At 36.9% G+C, this 16,474-nt stretch overlaps 1 protein-coding gene across 1 annotated transcript in view; it reads left to right on the top strand.

Annotated features, from left to right (window-relative positions):
- Nucleotides 1-16,474, top strand: part of LOC127786614 (phenylacetaldehyde reductase-like) — an 81,087-nt gene that overhangs the window by 35,369 nt on the left and 29,244 nt on the right. Inside the window, exons 3-4 of the mRNA XM_052314118.1 lie at nucleotides 3,669-3,860; nucleotides 6,559-6,721. Coding sequence (XP_052170078.1) covers nucleotides 3,669-3,860; nucleotides 6,559-6,721 — 355 coding nt within the window. The remainder of the gene's footprint in view (nucleotides 1-3,668; nucleotides 3,861-6,558; nucleotides 6,722-16,474) is intronic.

Genomic DNA, 16,474 nt, shown 5'->3' on the forward strand with positions numbered 1-16,474 from the left:
CTTTTTTAATTTGAATCATTAGTTTAGTTTTTGACTTTTCGTTTGAGAAACAAATGATCTCAAATGCATATAAAAATCTTTTAATATGGATGGTTGACGTTGATCAAAGATCAGTGAGTGTATATTAAATTAATTTTTGCCACGTCAGATTCCGTTAGCATTTTCCGTTTGTAATAGCTAACGGAGTTATAACGAGTATGGTTAACGTTGAGTAAAGTTCAGTGAGTAACTGGTTACAATTTAAAGTTCAGTGAGTAAATAATTACAACTTTAAAGTTCAATGACTGTTTATTAATTTTACCCTATAATATATATATATATATATATATGATATAATATAACACAACGCCTTCTTTTCTGACTTTTTCTGCCAAGCTTCCACGAGAAACTTTTCTGACAACATATATATATATATATGGCTTCTTTTTCAATTATTTTTTTTGCATAAAACAATAATTGAAAAATGAAATGGTGGTCAGTGTAGAAATATTAAATGGAGGAGCATACCATTAATGAGATTATCACATATGTGCTATGTCTTCTTTCCCAATTGGTTTGATTAGGCTTCATGCGACTTGAAATTGTGTAAGAGCCATTGTAGTATTTTAAGAAGGGGGGGGGGGGGAGTGAATTAAGCGTTTTCACCTTTAAAAAAATAGGAACTTAAATAAAAGAAAGTTTAAAAAATGCAGCACACAATATGTAGAGTGGTTTAGCTTAATGCCTAATCCGCTACCTTGCTTCCTCATCAAGGATTTAGTCAAACCAATTTTACTTGGGTAGTTTTTAGCAGGCTCAACTACTAACCTTTACACAATGGCTTTTAATTTTAGTTCCGCCACAACTAATGCCTTTTACAAGTAAGGCTTAACCTTTGCAGATTTTACAATGAAATATGAAGAAAAAGGTTCAAGAGAAGAGAATGATATTACGAATAATAAAGGCTTCTCTTGATAATACAAAGAGATAAGCAAAATGTGAAGTTAGGCACTATCCCTTTGAATGGCTAGCTCAAGTAAGATGATCCTTGAAGGCTTTGAGCTCACGAGTGTAGTAACTTGGTAGTTCAGTTGTAGTAGGCCTTTTTCATCAGACTTCATCTCCCTTTTATACTCTTATAGTATTTAATGTAGCTGCTGACTTGTCCTTAAACAAATGGAATGTTGGTTTTGTGTCACAACTGCCAGTTTTTGTTCCTACAAACCTCAAACAATCAGTTAAAAATTTATAAAATATCCCCATGTTGTCTAAAGAACATTTAATGCACTGAAAAGTAAAGACATAGTGCATTTAATAAGCTGTAATGGCTATATTTTTCAAAATCTATCAAGTGTTACTCGATTACAAACTAGTGTTTATTTGACTAAGTTTGATTTTTACTCGACTATATAGGTTTTGTAATTGATTACTTTTTCTACTTACTCGAGTACAAAGTTATGTTTACTCGATTAAATTTGAGTCATAGAGAAATTCAACATATAATCGATTATACAAGTCTATGTACTCGAATACATAAGCATCTTTACTCGAATACAAACTTTCTTATTCGATTAAACTTAAGTTCTAGAGACTCGACTTATTTTCAACATAAATCTACTCGATTACAAAATTAATTTACTCTAATACAAAATGTACATCACTCGATTACAAATTTCAATTACTCGAGTAAAAAGTGTCTAGAAATTTTAAAGGTTATTTACTCAATTACAAATTTCAATCACTCGAGTATAGATTGATCATTACTTGATTACAAAATCAGTTTACTCGATTACTTTAGACTTGACAGAAAGTTTCATTATATACTCAAATACAAACACTTTTTTAGTCAAGTATACTTCATCTTTACTCGATTAATCCTACATTTGTGATTGATTACTTTTATCTTAAGATTGGAAAAATTTACTTAAGCCTTTTCTGATCATTCAAATACTCAATTACCATAAGTATATTACTTGATTAACCTTGACTTGATTTGAATAAATTACTCGATTAAAAACTTGACTTTCTCAAATATTTTACATATTATACCTAATTGTTTTAGTCATCATTCTTTAACCAAATTTACTAATTTTCTCATTAAACCAAAACATCAAATTTCTCAACAGATACCTTCAGACTGAATATAACATGTCTCATTTGAAACTAAACAGCATCTGATGTGGAAATGAAGGATTAGAGAAACAAGGAGGGGGAATAGAAGCAAAGAGAGACAAAGAAGAAGAAGAAAAGATACAAAGAGAGAAGAAAACACAGAAATTCTGTATATTCAATATTGTCAAAACTTGACTAATTCTCTTGATCATTCATCTCTATATACAAAAAAAAATCCTACCAGAAATTAAATAAAAAAACATAACTCTACTAGAATTCTACTATAACTATGCTACTAAAGTTATTTGAAAATAAAACATAGAATAAACATAATTTTAATTTGTTTGAGTTGTGGAAACAGCCTTTTTGCAAAAAAGCAGGGGGAAGGTTGTGTACCAATACAATCCTCCCTTGACTGTTGCAAAGCAGGGAGTTGCACTAGTGATGCCCTTTTTTGTGGTTCTTATTTTGCTTCTCAGCTTCTCTAGTCCTTATCAATCCCTCCCTGTTGGAACAAGCTCGTTTTAGAGTTTCATTGATTTCTAATTACTTAACTAACCAACCATAAAGTGTGGCTGAATGGTCTTCTCTTGTTGCCAGCTGTATACTCAGGTAAGTGATGGGCTGAATCTGGTATCTGTTGTCTAAAGATTCTGATAGCTTAGGTAGATCCCTAAATTTGTCGTAATTCTTCTTTAGTAATTCATGTGCAATCTAATCTGGACTAGGTTGCAACTGAAAAAGGGATTTTATTTGTGTCTTGTTATGGACTTCGGGGTTGTAAGCAACCCTAAGGATGCTAATCTTAAATGACCAAATGGGCCCCAAGAGAAAACATGTATGTTTTTTCTCTCTTCAGTCACTGAATAAGTAGCCGCCAACTTTTCACTTTGTAACAAATCACTGTACTTTTAACTTTTGTGACTCCAACCACTAAACTTTATTTTTTGTTATAGTTTAGTCCCTCTTTTGATTCATCAAATTCTGTTGACGAAAATTGACGTGATATAAACCCAAAAATCACTTAAATTCAAAATTAACATAACAATCTAGGTGATTTTGAGATTTATATTAATATATACCATGTTAGTTTTCATTCAAAAAATTTTGCAAAAAATCAATAGAGGATTGAATTGTAACAAAAATTAAAGTTTAGTGGTTGTGTGACAAAGATTAAAGTACAGTGACCAATTTGTTATATCCTAAATTTCTGGCTCTTTTTCTTGTTGCTGTTTATAATCTTAGGTACCTCTCTCATCACATTTCAATTTTAATTCTCTTCTTTGGCTGTTGCTTTACCTTTCATATTGATCAAGAATCAACAATTGATGTTTCAAATTACTCTGGTGGTTTTAAATTCTTTGATGGAAAGCATATATGCTCCTTGCATATAAATTAGTCAGACTAGGGCTCTAATATTGTATTTGCTAGATTGAATCTCATTTGCTTGGTTGTTTTAATCTTTTATGAGTAGTCTCTCTCTCTCACTGTATTTGTGTGTGTGACTGAATTATTAGCTGCACTTCGGGAGGTATGTTTTTAAGAGCTATTTTTCACCTCTTTTTTACAAATTTCAGGTGGAACTAATTGACCCTGCATTGAAGGGCACTCTTAATGTTCTAAAATCATGTGCACAATATCCCTCTGTAAAAAGAGTGATTGTCACATCTTCAATGGCAGCAGTTGCACACAATGGAAATCCTTTAACTTCTGATGTGGTGGTTGACGAGACTTGGTTTTCAGATCCAGTTTTTGTTGAAAAATTGAAGGTGTGTATATGTGCTAATCTTTTACCTTTTTGCTTTTCCTTTCAGAATGCGCCAGTTCTAATAGAGTGATTTTGAAGCAACTAGGAACAGAACACTATATTGGTTAAAATATTGCATAGATCAAGAATGAATAATGTTTTGTCTGTGTAAATCCTGTCAGTGTTTCCTTTCTCACACTAAACTATCCTAATTCATTTACCCAACAGAAATGATTTCCTGGTCAGATACTTTTAAGCTCTGTATATCTCTCAGGTTACTTCACTGTCTCAATGTGAATAATCCATGACATATCTTGGGCTCAAGCCATGGCAAACTTATTAATGGTTTTATGGTGAGAAAACATACAGAACATGTAGGAATTCAGGGTTTAAATAATGAAAGGGTGTGTTGGTCTATAGATAAGGAACTAAAATAGGATTGGTTTTCAACTTTCAGTTTGCTGGATTTTATGAAAACTAGTAGTTACCCAGCCTGGCAGTAGCTTATTTAGAGGTTTTGGTAGTGAGTCAAAAGCAGAAGATTGTGAACAATGTTAGGGCAGGTCTTAATGCGGGAGGAATTTTAGGGCTGAACTTTGTGCTGTGCCGGTTCTGTAACCCAATGACAGTGCTTTCTTACATAGAGGAGAGAGAATCACCAATAATCATGTCACTTCCAATCCCACATTGATGGTTTACTCAGTAAGTTTGGGTACACTACTTGGTACTAAGAGTATAAAGGTTGTATTTGGTTAGTGCACCAGGTTACACGTGGTATTAGAGTTGACTTAGGATCACTATCATGTGGTGAGCTAGATAGTTTGTTTGAGGCCATGCTCAGGTTATGTGATATAAGATCTCTAGCCTAGGGAACACACTAGGGTATTTTGGTTTTATTACTCGGTCCTTAGAGTCCACTAGATAACTTCATTAACTACTTTCCATGGTGTTATAAGTGGTATTGTAGCTGGCCTAGGACCACTATTATATGGTTGGGGGTCAAGGCAGAATGTTTGAGAATAACCATGCATCAAATTTATGAAATTTGAGATTTCTAGCTAACAAGGATGCAAGGGGGCTAAGGTAGGTTAGAAGCTTAATATTGACGGGTTTGCCTCTATTCTAGGTTGGAAGATGGAATGTCAGCCTTCCATCTATCTTGGTTACTTTTTGAAACTTCTTTCACAGTACAGCATGTTTAGACACTCTTTGAGGATTTTAGCTTCATCTCACTGCGTAGAAGATTAAATTTTTGTCAAATAGAGGTACATTCACTTTGATGAAGAACACTTCGCCTACTTCCTACTTGTTTCATGTCCCTTTATGATTCCATCCTTGATGGCTAAGAAGGTGGAGAAGTAATAGAGGAACCTCTAGGGCACACTTTGTAGGATGACGAATTTGTGTTTTTTTGGTGCATTTGGGAGTATTTGGGCCTGATGTTAAGGCAGTTTGTGTCCTGAAAGTTAGAAATCCCCAGCCATTCCCTTCTTGGAAACACTCATGGAAATTCACATTTGATTTGGAAATGTTCTAGACGAGGGATATTTTCTCTAACTATGGTCTCTTAAAGGGAGGATGTTCAATGGTGGAGGTACCCTTGCCCTATGGTTTTACTTTTCAGGAGGACCCATTCCAGGTGTGATAGTTTCATGTAGTTCATTCACCCTTTATGCTAGTGAAGGGAGAAGATGAGCTTTTGGAACTATTATGGTGCGGAGTTGTAAGATTGATGGAGGCTATTCTGGCCCCTTTTTAAGTTAGAGACGGAGAGGCAGAGTTGGTTACTATTGTAGTTGTGTTGGCTTTGTCAGAGTGAGTGGTGAATCTCCCTTGTGCACAACTTGAAAGATCAAGAAATTTGGCTATTACTGAGTTGATTGGATTCTCTATTCCTTACATGCTTTTTCAATACGTTACTATAACTTTCTGTGGACCAATTGGACTTTGGTCATTTTGAAGGGAAATGTCTTTAAGTGACTCTGGTTGTTCATGGTGATGAGAGTTTTGTTGGAGAGGAGTTTGAAAATTATCAGTAGGGAGACACCAATTAGTTGATGTAATATATGAAAAACAATTTGTGGACAGTTTTAGTGATTTGAATGTTCCTAAGCATGCACTCTACATTGTTTGGCTTGTGAAGGTGCCCACGTATAGAAGAGAAAGAAAGAACCATCCAGTTGATAGTGCATCAATGACTGGATGTGGGCTATATGGGGTAGAAGGCAATTAAAGATTCTTTCAAGGTAGCAAAGCTCCTTCATTTAGGTTTAAGAATAGGCTGATCTTGCTTGTATAGTTGATTCTGTGGACCATCGTTGCACCAAGTTTTGACCTTGTGTAGTATTGTCAGAATTTTATTTTGATGTATTGAGGATTTTGTTTGCTTCTTATATTTTGTTTTTGTTCATTTTATTGTGGGTCCAGTCTTTCTTTTGTAAATGGGTGGGCAGGTTGTAACTCTTTGATTCCCTTATGAAAGAAAGATAATTAAATTCTGTGAGAATGACAATATTAAATAACATATGTAACATCAAAAAAGAAGATGGGTAACGTTCAGATATGTATAGCTCTCTAGTGTGATCCTCATCTTGTGTTCTAGTTCTTGCTAGTGTTCATTCAGAGTGTTCTTTAACAAAAGTCCTTTAAAATGTTGTTAGTTCTTTTCATATTCTTGCTGACTTAATTATTATGGTTATTTGACTCTTGGTTTTTGCCAGAACTGGTACATGCTTTCTAAGACCCTAGCTGAGGAGGCTGCTTGGAAGTTTTCAAAAGAGAATGGAATCGACATGGTTGTTCTAAATCCTGGGCTGGTCATTGGTCCTCTCTTGCAACAAACTTTTAATGAGAGTGTGGAGATGATCCTAAAACTAATAAATGGTACTGTATGGAAACTCTGTTCAGTAAATTCCAACAAAAAATACTTCGTAGGAAAAAGTAATGAGGATAGAATCTCAAGCAGAAAGTGTTGTTTTGCTGCTACATATACGTTTTTTGTCCTTATACAATTACAGTACACCATCACCACCACTATGTCCGGTCTGCTACATGAATTTTATCTTATTGTGTAGACTCTTGCTGCATAGAAGTCATTGGGGCTAATTCCTTTTCAACCTTTCATTCCTCCCAATTCCACATTGCATTTTCATCAAAGAGAACATCCCAGCTAATGAGGATTTTGTTGGTCTTTAAACTAAACAACTTATAGCCTTTTAACATTGAGCATAGCCCACAAATATGCACTTTTCACTTGCTTCATCAAGCACGGTCCTCTCTCATTGGTAACTTGAGCATATAACACACAACCAAATACTTTAAAATGCTTTACAGATGGTTTTCTCCCCCTCCAAGCTTCATTGGTGTTTGGTTCACTAAAGCCTTTGTAGGACTTCGACTAATCAAATACACAGTGGTATAAACAGCTTCAGCCCAGAAACTGCTTGGAATCTTCTTCTCGTGTAGCATAGATTTGGCCATTCCATCACAGTGGATTCTTGCTTTTGGAAACGCTATTTTGTTGTGGAGTGTATCTAACTGTGAGCTGTCTTTCCACTCCATCTTACACAAAATCTATCAAACTCTTTTGAAGTGTACTCTTTACCTCTGTCACGTTTAAACACTTTTGTGTAATGGCCGCTTTGTTTTTCAACAAGACATTTAAACTTTTTAAAAGTACTAGCAACCTCATACACTTCCATATGCACCAATCCCAGCATTTCCTTAGCTTTGTATGCAACTCCTTTCGGAAATGGTTGGCGATGATTCTTTCCAAGAGCACGACCTTCATACATTTCTTGCTTCACTTGGATTAATGGAAAGTCTTGAACCATATTTTCTTATTTAGTAACTTGAGGCTACCAAAACATTAAGTGACCAAGCCTCCTATGCTAAAGCCAAAAATCATCCATTCACCATCAAAGCCAGATCTTCATCAAAGCCACATCTTTTGCATACTTCAAATTCAATGGAAAGCACCTGCTTGACAACTTTACTGGAGCTAAAAGTTGCATTTGATGACTTTTTGTCAAAGATGGAACAACAGTTGTCTTCAAAACATGCTACCTAGCCATGCTCCATAAGCTGTCCACACTCTGCAAATTCTGATTTATGACTGACACATTACACTTCATGAATCAGCTGCATGCCCTTCTTTGTTTGAAATCCTACACTGCCAATGCCTTTTACTTCCATCTACTCTCCATTCCCAATACACACCTTCAAGTCAAAGGGCTTTAGCTCCTTAAAAATACTTTTATCTGCTGTCATGTGGCTGCTACAAGCACCATCTACAAGCCATTGCTGATTTGTCTGTTCTAAGGCAGTTTGGCAAGCATAAAACAAAAGCCTTCATTTTTTTGCTCTTCAATGACATGTGCTTGTTGCTGGTTATTATTCATGCTGCAATCTTTTGCTAAATGTTTAAACTTTTTTCAATTAAAACATTGTGGCTCCCCCTTGAACCAACAATCTTTAGTGAAATGGCCAGACTTGTTATCAACATTACAACCCCCTTCATTTCTCATTCTATTATCAATGTTGCCTCTACCTCTTCCTCTTTGATTTCTTCCTTGTCGTCTACACTTCCTCTTTCTTGTTTGCTAATTCTGCATAACTCAACATTTTGTTTTTTCACTACTGTCAGATCCTTTATCTTGATTTCTAGGACCCAGAGTGAGTTTAGATTGAAATTCACTTTCTATTGACTCTTTGGAGCGACATAACTCTAAACAAGATTGAGAAAATATATTTCTCTATTTCTTAGAATTATACAATGATTTCCTTTTTCTCTTTATAGAGGAAGAGAATAATACAAAAGGAAAATAACAAAAAAGAAAGAGGAATATACACAAAATATACATAGCTTCTAAGATATACAAAGAATATTCTATATTCAAAAAATACTTCTATTTCTACACTCCCCCTCAAGCTAGCTTGAAGATATCTTCCATGGCAAGCTTGCTCACAAGTTTCTCAAACTCAGTTCTATGTACTTCTTTTGTAAGAATGTTAGCCACTTGGTCAACTGTTGGAATGTAGGGTATACAAATTACTCCATTATCAATTTTTTCCTTAATAAAGTGTTTATCCACCTCTACATGTTTCGTCCTTTCATGGAGAACTGGATTATGAGCAATAGAGATTGCAGCTTTATTATCACAGTAAACTTTAGCTGGAAGGGAAGTGGAGACCCTCAAGTCTGATAGAAGTCTCTTAATCCACATAACCTCACAAATACCATGGGCAACTGCACGAAATTCGGCTTCAGCACTGCTTTTGGCCACCACATTTTGTTTCTTACTCCTTCAAGTAACAAGATTGCCTCCCACAAAAGTGTAGTACCTTGATGTAGATCTTCAGTCAGTTATACTGCCTGCCCAGTTTGCATCTGTATAAGCCTCTACATGAAGATGTCCATGTTTTCTAAAAAGTAGATATTTCCCAGGGGTTCCCTTTAGGTACCGCAGAATTTTGTAGGTAGTTTCAAAATGTTTTGAACCAGGTGAGTGTATAAATTGACTTACAACACTTACATCAAAGACTATGTCTGGTCGAGTATGGGATAAATAGATAAGTCTACCCATAAGTCTTTGATATTTCTCTCTTTCTACCGCATTCTTAGCCTCAACAGGTTGAAGTTTTAAGTTGGGTTCAATGGGAGTTTCAGTAACCTTACACCCAAGCATTCCTGTTTCACTAAGTAAATCCAGAATATACTTACGTTGGTTGACAAAGATCCCCTCCTTAGATCTTGCAAATTCCATCCCAAGAAAGTACTTTAGAGGACCTAAGTCCTTGATCTCGAACTCATGAGCTAATCTCCTCTTAAGCTCTTCAATCTCTCCCTTGTCATCACCAGTCATTATTATATCATCCATATAGACAATTAAGATTGCTTTCTTATCGTCGCTGGCGTGCTTGAAGAATAGTGTGTGGTCTACTTGACTCTGAATGTAACCATAGCTTTTCACCATCTTTCCAAATCTTTCAAACCATGCTCTCGGAGACTGTTTTAGACCATACAAGGATTTTTTTAAACGACATACTTTGTTTGCATCGAGCCTCTTTTCAAACCCTGGTGGAAGATCCATAAACACTTCTTCTTCTAAATCATCACCATTTAGGAAGGCATTCTTTATATCAAATTGGTGGAGTGGCCAATCAAAATTCACTGCAAGAGAGAGGAGAACTCGAATAGAGTTTTTTTTAGCTACTAGAGCAAATGTTTCTTGATAGTCGATGCTGTATGTTTGCGTGAAACCCTTAGCAACTAGCCTTGCTTTGTATCTTTCTATACTCCCACCTGCCTTACATTTTATAGTAAATACCCACTTACAACCTACTGTTGGTTTGCCTTCTGGTTTGTTCACAATCTCCCAAGTTCCATTCTTTCTAAGAGCACTCATTTCCTCCTGGACTGCTAACTTCCAATCTGGGTTGCCAAGGGCATTTTGAATTGTTCTTGGGACATGCAGGTTAGAAATATTTGAAAGAAAGGCCTTATGATGATTGGACAATTTTTGGTATGACAGGTATTTAACAATTGGGTGTTTGGTACAAGATCTCACTCCTTTCCTAGTAGCAATAGGGACATCAAGATCGGACAAGTCAAATGAAGAATAATCTGAAGGAGTGAGTTTAGAGTTACCATGAGAAGAAGAAGAACTATCGGAAAGCCCATCATTCGAAGACGTCGATTGTTCAATTGTTAGAGAAATATTCGGATTGATAGTATTCTTCAGGGTTTGCCTTCTTGTATAAAACTGAAGCTCCGATTTTGGAATATTTTGATCCGTTTGTGGTAATTCTCCCCCTGGTTCCAATCCCATTACGCTAGGCACCACCTGTGAACCAGACACACCCTGTTCCACAATGTTTGGAACATTTATATCCTTGAGTTGTTTATCAGAGTGGAGAGGAGCACCAATCATGGTAGGACGAGGATCAGAGAGTTTTAAATAATTATCCTCCTCAACATTAGAATTCAAAAAATTATCTTCTTTCTCAATATGCTCCCCCTGAAGATGATTTTTGGGAAAGTAGGGTTGAGTTTCGAGGAAAGACACATCCATACTAATATAAGTTTTTTTGGTAATAGGATTAAAGCATTTGTACCCTTTTTTATTTGGTGAATAACCCAGAAGGACACATTTTTCAGTTGTGGGATCCAATTTGGAACAAAATATTTGAGGAATATAAACAAAGCAAGTGCATCCAAAAACTTTTAAGGGTAACTCAGAATATATACGACAGAGAGGGAAGAGTTGTTTTAAAGAGTGTAAGAGAGTTTGAAACTGTAGAACTCGAGTGGGCAAATGATTGATGAGATAGGAAGCGGTTAAAATTGCATCACCCCAGAGGTATTTAGGGACATTCATAGAAAACATGTTGGCCCTGGCAACCTTGAGTAGGTGTCGATTTTTCCGTTTAGCAATACCATTTTGTTAGGGAGTTTCACGGCAAGTGGATTGATGTAAAATTCTTTTTTCTTTTAAAAAAACCCCCAAAGATTCATTAAAATATTCAGTGCCATTATCAGATCGAAGAATACAGATTTTTGTGTTAAATTGAGCTTCAATCAAATGGAAAAAATCCTTGAAAGTTCTAGGCACATCTGATTTCTTTACAAGTAAGTAAACCCAACAAATTCGAGTATGATCATCAATAAAAGTAACAAACCACTTTTTGTCAAACAAAGTGGAGACCTTAGAAAGGCCCCAAACATCACTATGTATTAAATAGAATGGTTTTGAAGGACAATAGGGTTTTGGAATAAATTTAACACGATGATCTTTGGATAAATGACAACTCTCGCATTGAAATATAGAAGGATCCACTCCTTTAAACAACGTAGGAAATAAATATTTCAAGTAAGGAAAACTGGGATGGCCTAGCCTAAGATGCCATTGCATTATTTGATTAGAAACAGAAGTAGAATTAATACCACTCAGCCCGTGAGTTTTCTTATTACGCAAGACATCCCCATCCAAATAGTAGAGCCTGTTTATTTCTCTAACATTGCCAATCGTCTTTCCCGAGTTCTGGGCCTGAAAAATGCAATAGGAATCAAAAAAGATAACACGATAGTTAGAGTCTTTGGAGAGTTTACTAACAGAAAGAAGATTGCAGGCAAGTTTAGGAACATGGAGTACTGATTGAAAATCAATATTGTCAAAAAGTTTAACGAGACCTTTACCTGCAATAGGTGAAAGACTACTATCGGCTATTCTTATTTTTTCACTACCAGAACAAGTAATATACGAGTTGAATAGATGCGATAAACCAGTCATATGATCAGATGCTCTTGAATCAATGATCCATGGAACAGATTGAAAAAAGGTAGATAGGGCAAAGGAATTTCTACCTGAATAAGCCAAAGAACAATTGGGTGTACCAAGGGACAGATTAGGCTTTAACAGTCGCAGAAGTTGATCAAGTTGCTCTTTGTTGAATGGTCCTGTATCAGCTTCATAAGCAGTAGGTTGGGATCGCTTCGATCTAGACTTCTAATTGGCTGGCTTGCCATGAAGCACCCAACAGGTCTCCCGAGTATGGTGTGGTTTATTACAATGATCACACCAAACACGAGGTTTTTCTTCCGCCTTTCGTTGACCCGCAATATGCCGTCCACCAGCATTAGCATCAGCAGTCACGAGCGTCATATTTTCGGATAGCCCACTTTCACTACTCTTTTTCTTGCCCAACATAACCAGTCTTCGGCTTTCTTCATGCCTAACTTCAAAAAAAGCTTCACTAAGAGACGGGAGTGGATTTCTATCGATGATCCTCCCTCGGATTTCATCATACTCAACATTGAGTCCAGTAAGAAACTTAAATACCTGGTTAGCATTGACCATTTTCTGATAATATTTGCAATCTTCTCTGTTTTTCCACTCATATGTATTGGAGAGATCCAAGTCCTGCTAGATGCGCTTTAAAGAATTAAAATATATGGTGACAATATCACTACCTGTCGAATCTCACCAAGTTTCAAGTTGAGCTCGTAGATTTGGGATTGATTCCCCAAATCATAATACATGGCAGTGACTTCATCCCATAGTTCCTTTGTTGTAGAGAAGCACATGTAGTTCAAACTTATCTCTTCCTCCATGGAGTTAACAAGCCACGTCATCCCCATTGAATTCTCAGCATCCCAAATGTTATACAGCAAGTCTTTCCCGTCTGGGGCTGATGTGGCGCCAGTCAAATAGCCAATCTTTCCCCAACCTCGAATGTACATACGAACAAATTGCGACAAATGCAGGAAATTGGTACCATTGAGACGAATAGTCGTAATTTGTACCGGATGTGAGTCGGAGGAGTTTCGGGAAACTCGAAACTGGTCTTGAGAAGACTGGGATTGCTGGGTCGAAGTGACTGAAGATGCAAAGTCAGTCATGATGGTTGAACAAACAGATCAGGGCAGTAGAAGCAAGGACACACTAATAGCTGGATCTGGATCTGTACACAGTGGCCGGATTTGAACGCCCTAGCGGTGACCCACGGATTTGGATACTTGGATCTAGGTACCCAGTTGCCCAATCTAAACAATAGAGGGCCAGACCTTGTCTAAGGGACAGAGGCAGGGAACAGTAGCACGAACAACATGAACGAAGCAGCATAATCAGATCAAGGACGTTTGATTGTGCGATGCAGCACGAACGAAGCAGCACAAACAAAGTAGCACGAACAAAGGATAGGGGCGGCTCTGGTGGGCAATGCAGAGTTGACCTTTGTGACATCAATAGGTGCGAACGTCTGATGCGTGATGTAGAAGTAACATGAACGACGGATAGGGGCGGCTCTGGTGTGCGATGCAACGCCGACCTTCACGACCAAGGACAGTGACAGGTGCGACTGATGGAAGCCGACCTTCACGAGAGGCTAGTAGGTCGCGGCCATTCCAGTGGTGGGAACCCACTGGAGAACGACGACGACTGTAGATGCGGCAATGGTTGGGATGGCTGGATCTCAAAGGTGGTGGCCAATGTAAGGGCGGCGGCAGCCTTAGGATGCAGCAAGCGATCGGTGAAGGATGGCGGCACTTCTTGGGTATAGCAAAGGAATAGAAGAAATTAAGGTTTCACAGTGAACGGTTGTGATTTAATCCTAATTCCTACTCTAATACCATCTAAACAAGATTGAGAAAATATATTTCTCTATTTCTTAGAATTATACGATGATTTCCCTTTTCTCTTTATAGAAGAAGAGAATAATATAAAAGAAAAATAACAAAAAAGAAAGAGGAATATACACAGAATATACATAACTTCTAAGATATACAAACAATATTCTATATTAAAAAAATACTTCTATTTCTACAATAACAATCTTTGCTCATAAGATTTTAAAGATCCCATAACCTCCTGGACACTCAGAGTGGAGATGTTAGTTTGTTCTAACAGCCGCATGGGGTCAAATTTTTCTGACTAATGTCTTCACCATAACTTTTCATTTGATTCATGACCTAAATAAATCTACTGGGGAATTCGTCAACAGTCTCATTATCCTTCATCTTTGTTAAATAATATAAGTGAGGGTATTACTGTAATAGTGTATAATATACCTCATGTATGTATGTACGCTTGTACTATGTGTTAAAAGTAGAAATACATAATATTTTATTATTTAACAATCTTCCTATTTTCTAACTCATTTCTAATAGTTGTAAGTTTGATTGATCTTACCTTCTCATCTCCTTGAAACTCTTGCTGTAATATATAGCATCCTTCACCTTTGTTGCTCTCATTATTCTTGGGGAAATGAAGTTAGACATACCTCTTTGTATCAAGCCCAATGCACTTGCATCTTCACTTTTCTCTTTAAAGTCTTTCATTTGTTGTATTGTCATATTTTCCGTAGATGTTGGTTCTTCAAATATAGTTGTTGATGCACATGAAGAAATATGTTTGTGTGGTGATATGTGTGCGTGTGGTGGTCAAAGAATGCAACAGATCTTTAGATGTCTTCCTAATCTAGAATAGGAAGTTTCCTAAGTCAGACTTAGGAAACATTCCTAATAGTGTAGATATGTATTCTTTCCTTTTGTTGTATTTCTTGTAGAAGGTAGGTTTCTTTATGTGATTTCCCTACTCCTCTATAAGAGGATCTCATTGCGTACATTCCGATTATGAGAGAAATTATTCCACTCATTGTTTGTTTAGTTTTCTACATGGTATCAGAGCCAAAGATGCCGACCTAATTCGCTTGGAACCATTGTGTGCCTTCATTGCCCAGTTTTTTCCTTCGTTTCCTCTAAGCCTTAATTGCTTCTTTCTTGTTCAACCGATCAATCTAGTGAACATGTCAGAACTCTCGGAAACTACTCCCACCTTGACAACTGGAGAATCAACTTTGGTTGAATAGCCCACCGGAGCTAGAGATTTGCCGAGTGTGCATCAGTCCTATCGTCTAGACGGTAAGAACTACTTATAGTGGGCTCAACTCATCAGGACCTTTCTCAAAGGCCGGTGGAAGATAAGCCACTTGATTACACCTCCTCCAAAAGACTCAGATCCCACTTTTACAGCATGGAATGTTGAGGACTCTCTCATCATGTCTTGGTTGTGGAGTGCAATGCAGCCTGAGGTTAGTAAGAACTTTATATTTTTAAGTTCAGCAAAGGAGATCTAGAAAATGGTAAGGCAAACCTACTCAAAGGTTCAAGATACCTCGGTGATCTTTGAGATTAAGACAAAGATTGGCTCTACTAGGCAAGGTCAATTAATCGTTATAGAATACTATAATCGGATGAAGGTCTTATGGTTAGAGCTTGATCGTTATCAAGACATAAAAATGGTGTGCAGTGAGAATGGTGCCACCCTCAATCGGATTTTCAAAATAGATAGGATTGTTGAATTTCTGGCAGGACTAAATCTAGAGTTTGATCAAGTAAGAATTCAGGTTCTTGGTAGAGATAAACTCCCTACTCTCAATGAAGTGTTTGTCATTATTATGAGTGAGGAAAACCAGAGAGGTGCCATGCTTAATGAGCATAGACTTGAAAGTTCTGCCTTGATAACTAGCAACAAAGAGGGAGCAAGGTTTAAAGTGGGGAAGCCAGAAGCTCAAACCAAGAACTCAAGTCATGAAGGGCAATGGTGTACCTACTGCAAAAAACCTAGGCACACTAGGGATACATGCTTCAAGTTTCATGGAAAGGAGGTTGTTTTGAGCAAGATAAGAGGATTCATAAATCTAAAGCACCAGGTCTATCTCACAAGCAAGGAGCAAGAGGAAGTAACTGATAAGGCGAAATCCTCTAGAACTGATCTTAATCAGTTAAATGCAGAGGAGATTAACAAGCTGAAATCCTTCCTAAGGACAATCCAGGATGGAGCATCCTGTTCTCTTTCATAGCAAGGTAACTACCTAAACTTTTGTTCTTTTTCAGCCTCTAAAACTGATAGGAATAACATGTGGATCCTTGATTCGGGAGCCATTGATCACATGGCCCCTAACCTCCATGCTTTTGAGATATATGAGCCCCTTGAAACCACCAAATAGATAACTATTGCCAATGGAACTTCAATTCCCATCATAGGACAGGGCAAAGTCAATCTTATTCATAGTTTATCTATCAACCAGGGGATTTCTTGTACCCAATTTGGCTACCAACCTTATTTCTATTCATTA

The sequence above is a fragment of the Diospyros lotus genome, chromosome 12 (genome assembly GCF_014633365.1).
Source record: "Diospyros lotus cultivar Yz01 chromosome 12, ASM1463336v1, whole genome shotgun sequence".
Taxonomy (NCBI): domain Eukaryota; kingdom Viridiplantae; phylum Streptophyta; class Magnoliopsida; order Ericales; family Ebenaceae; genus Diospyros; species Diospyros lotus.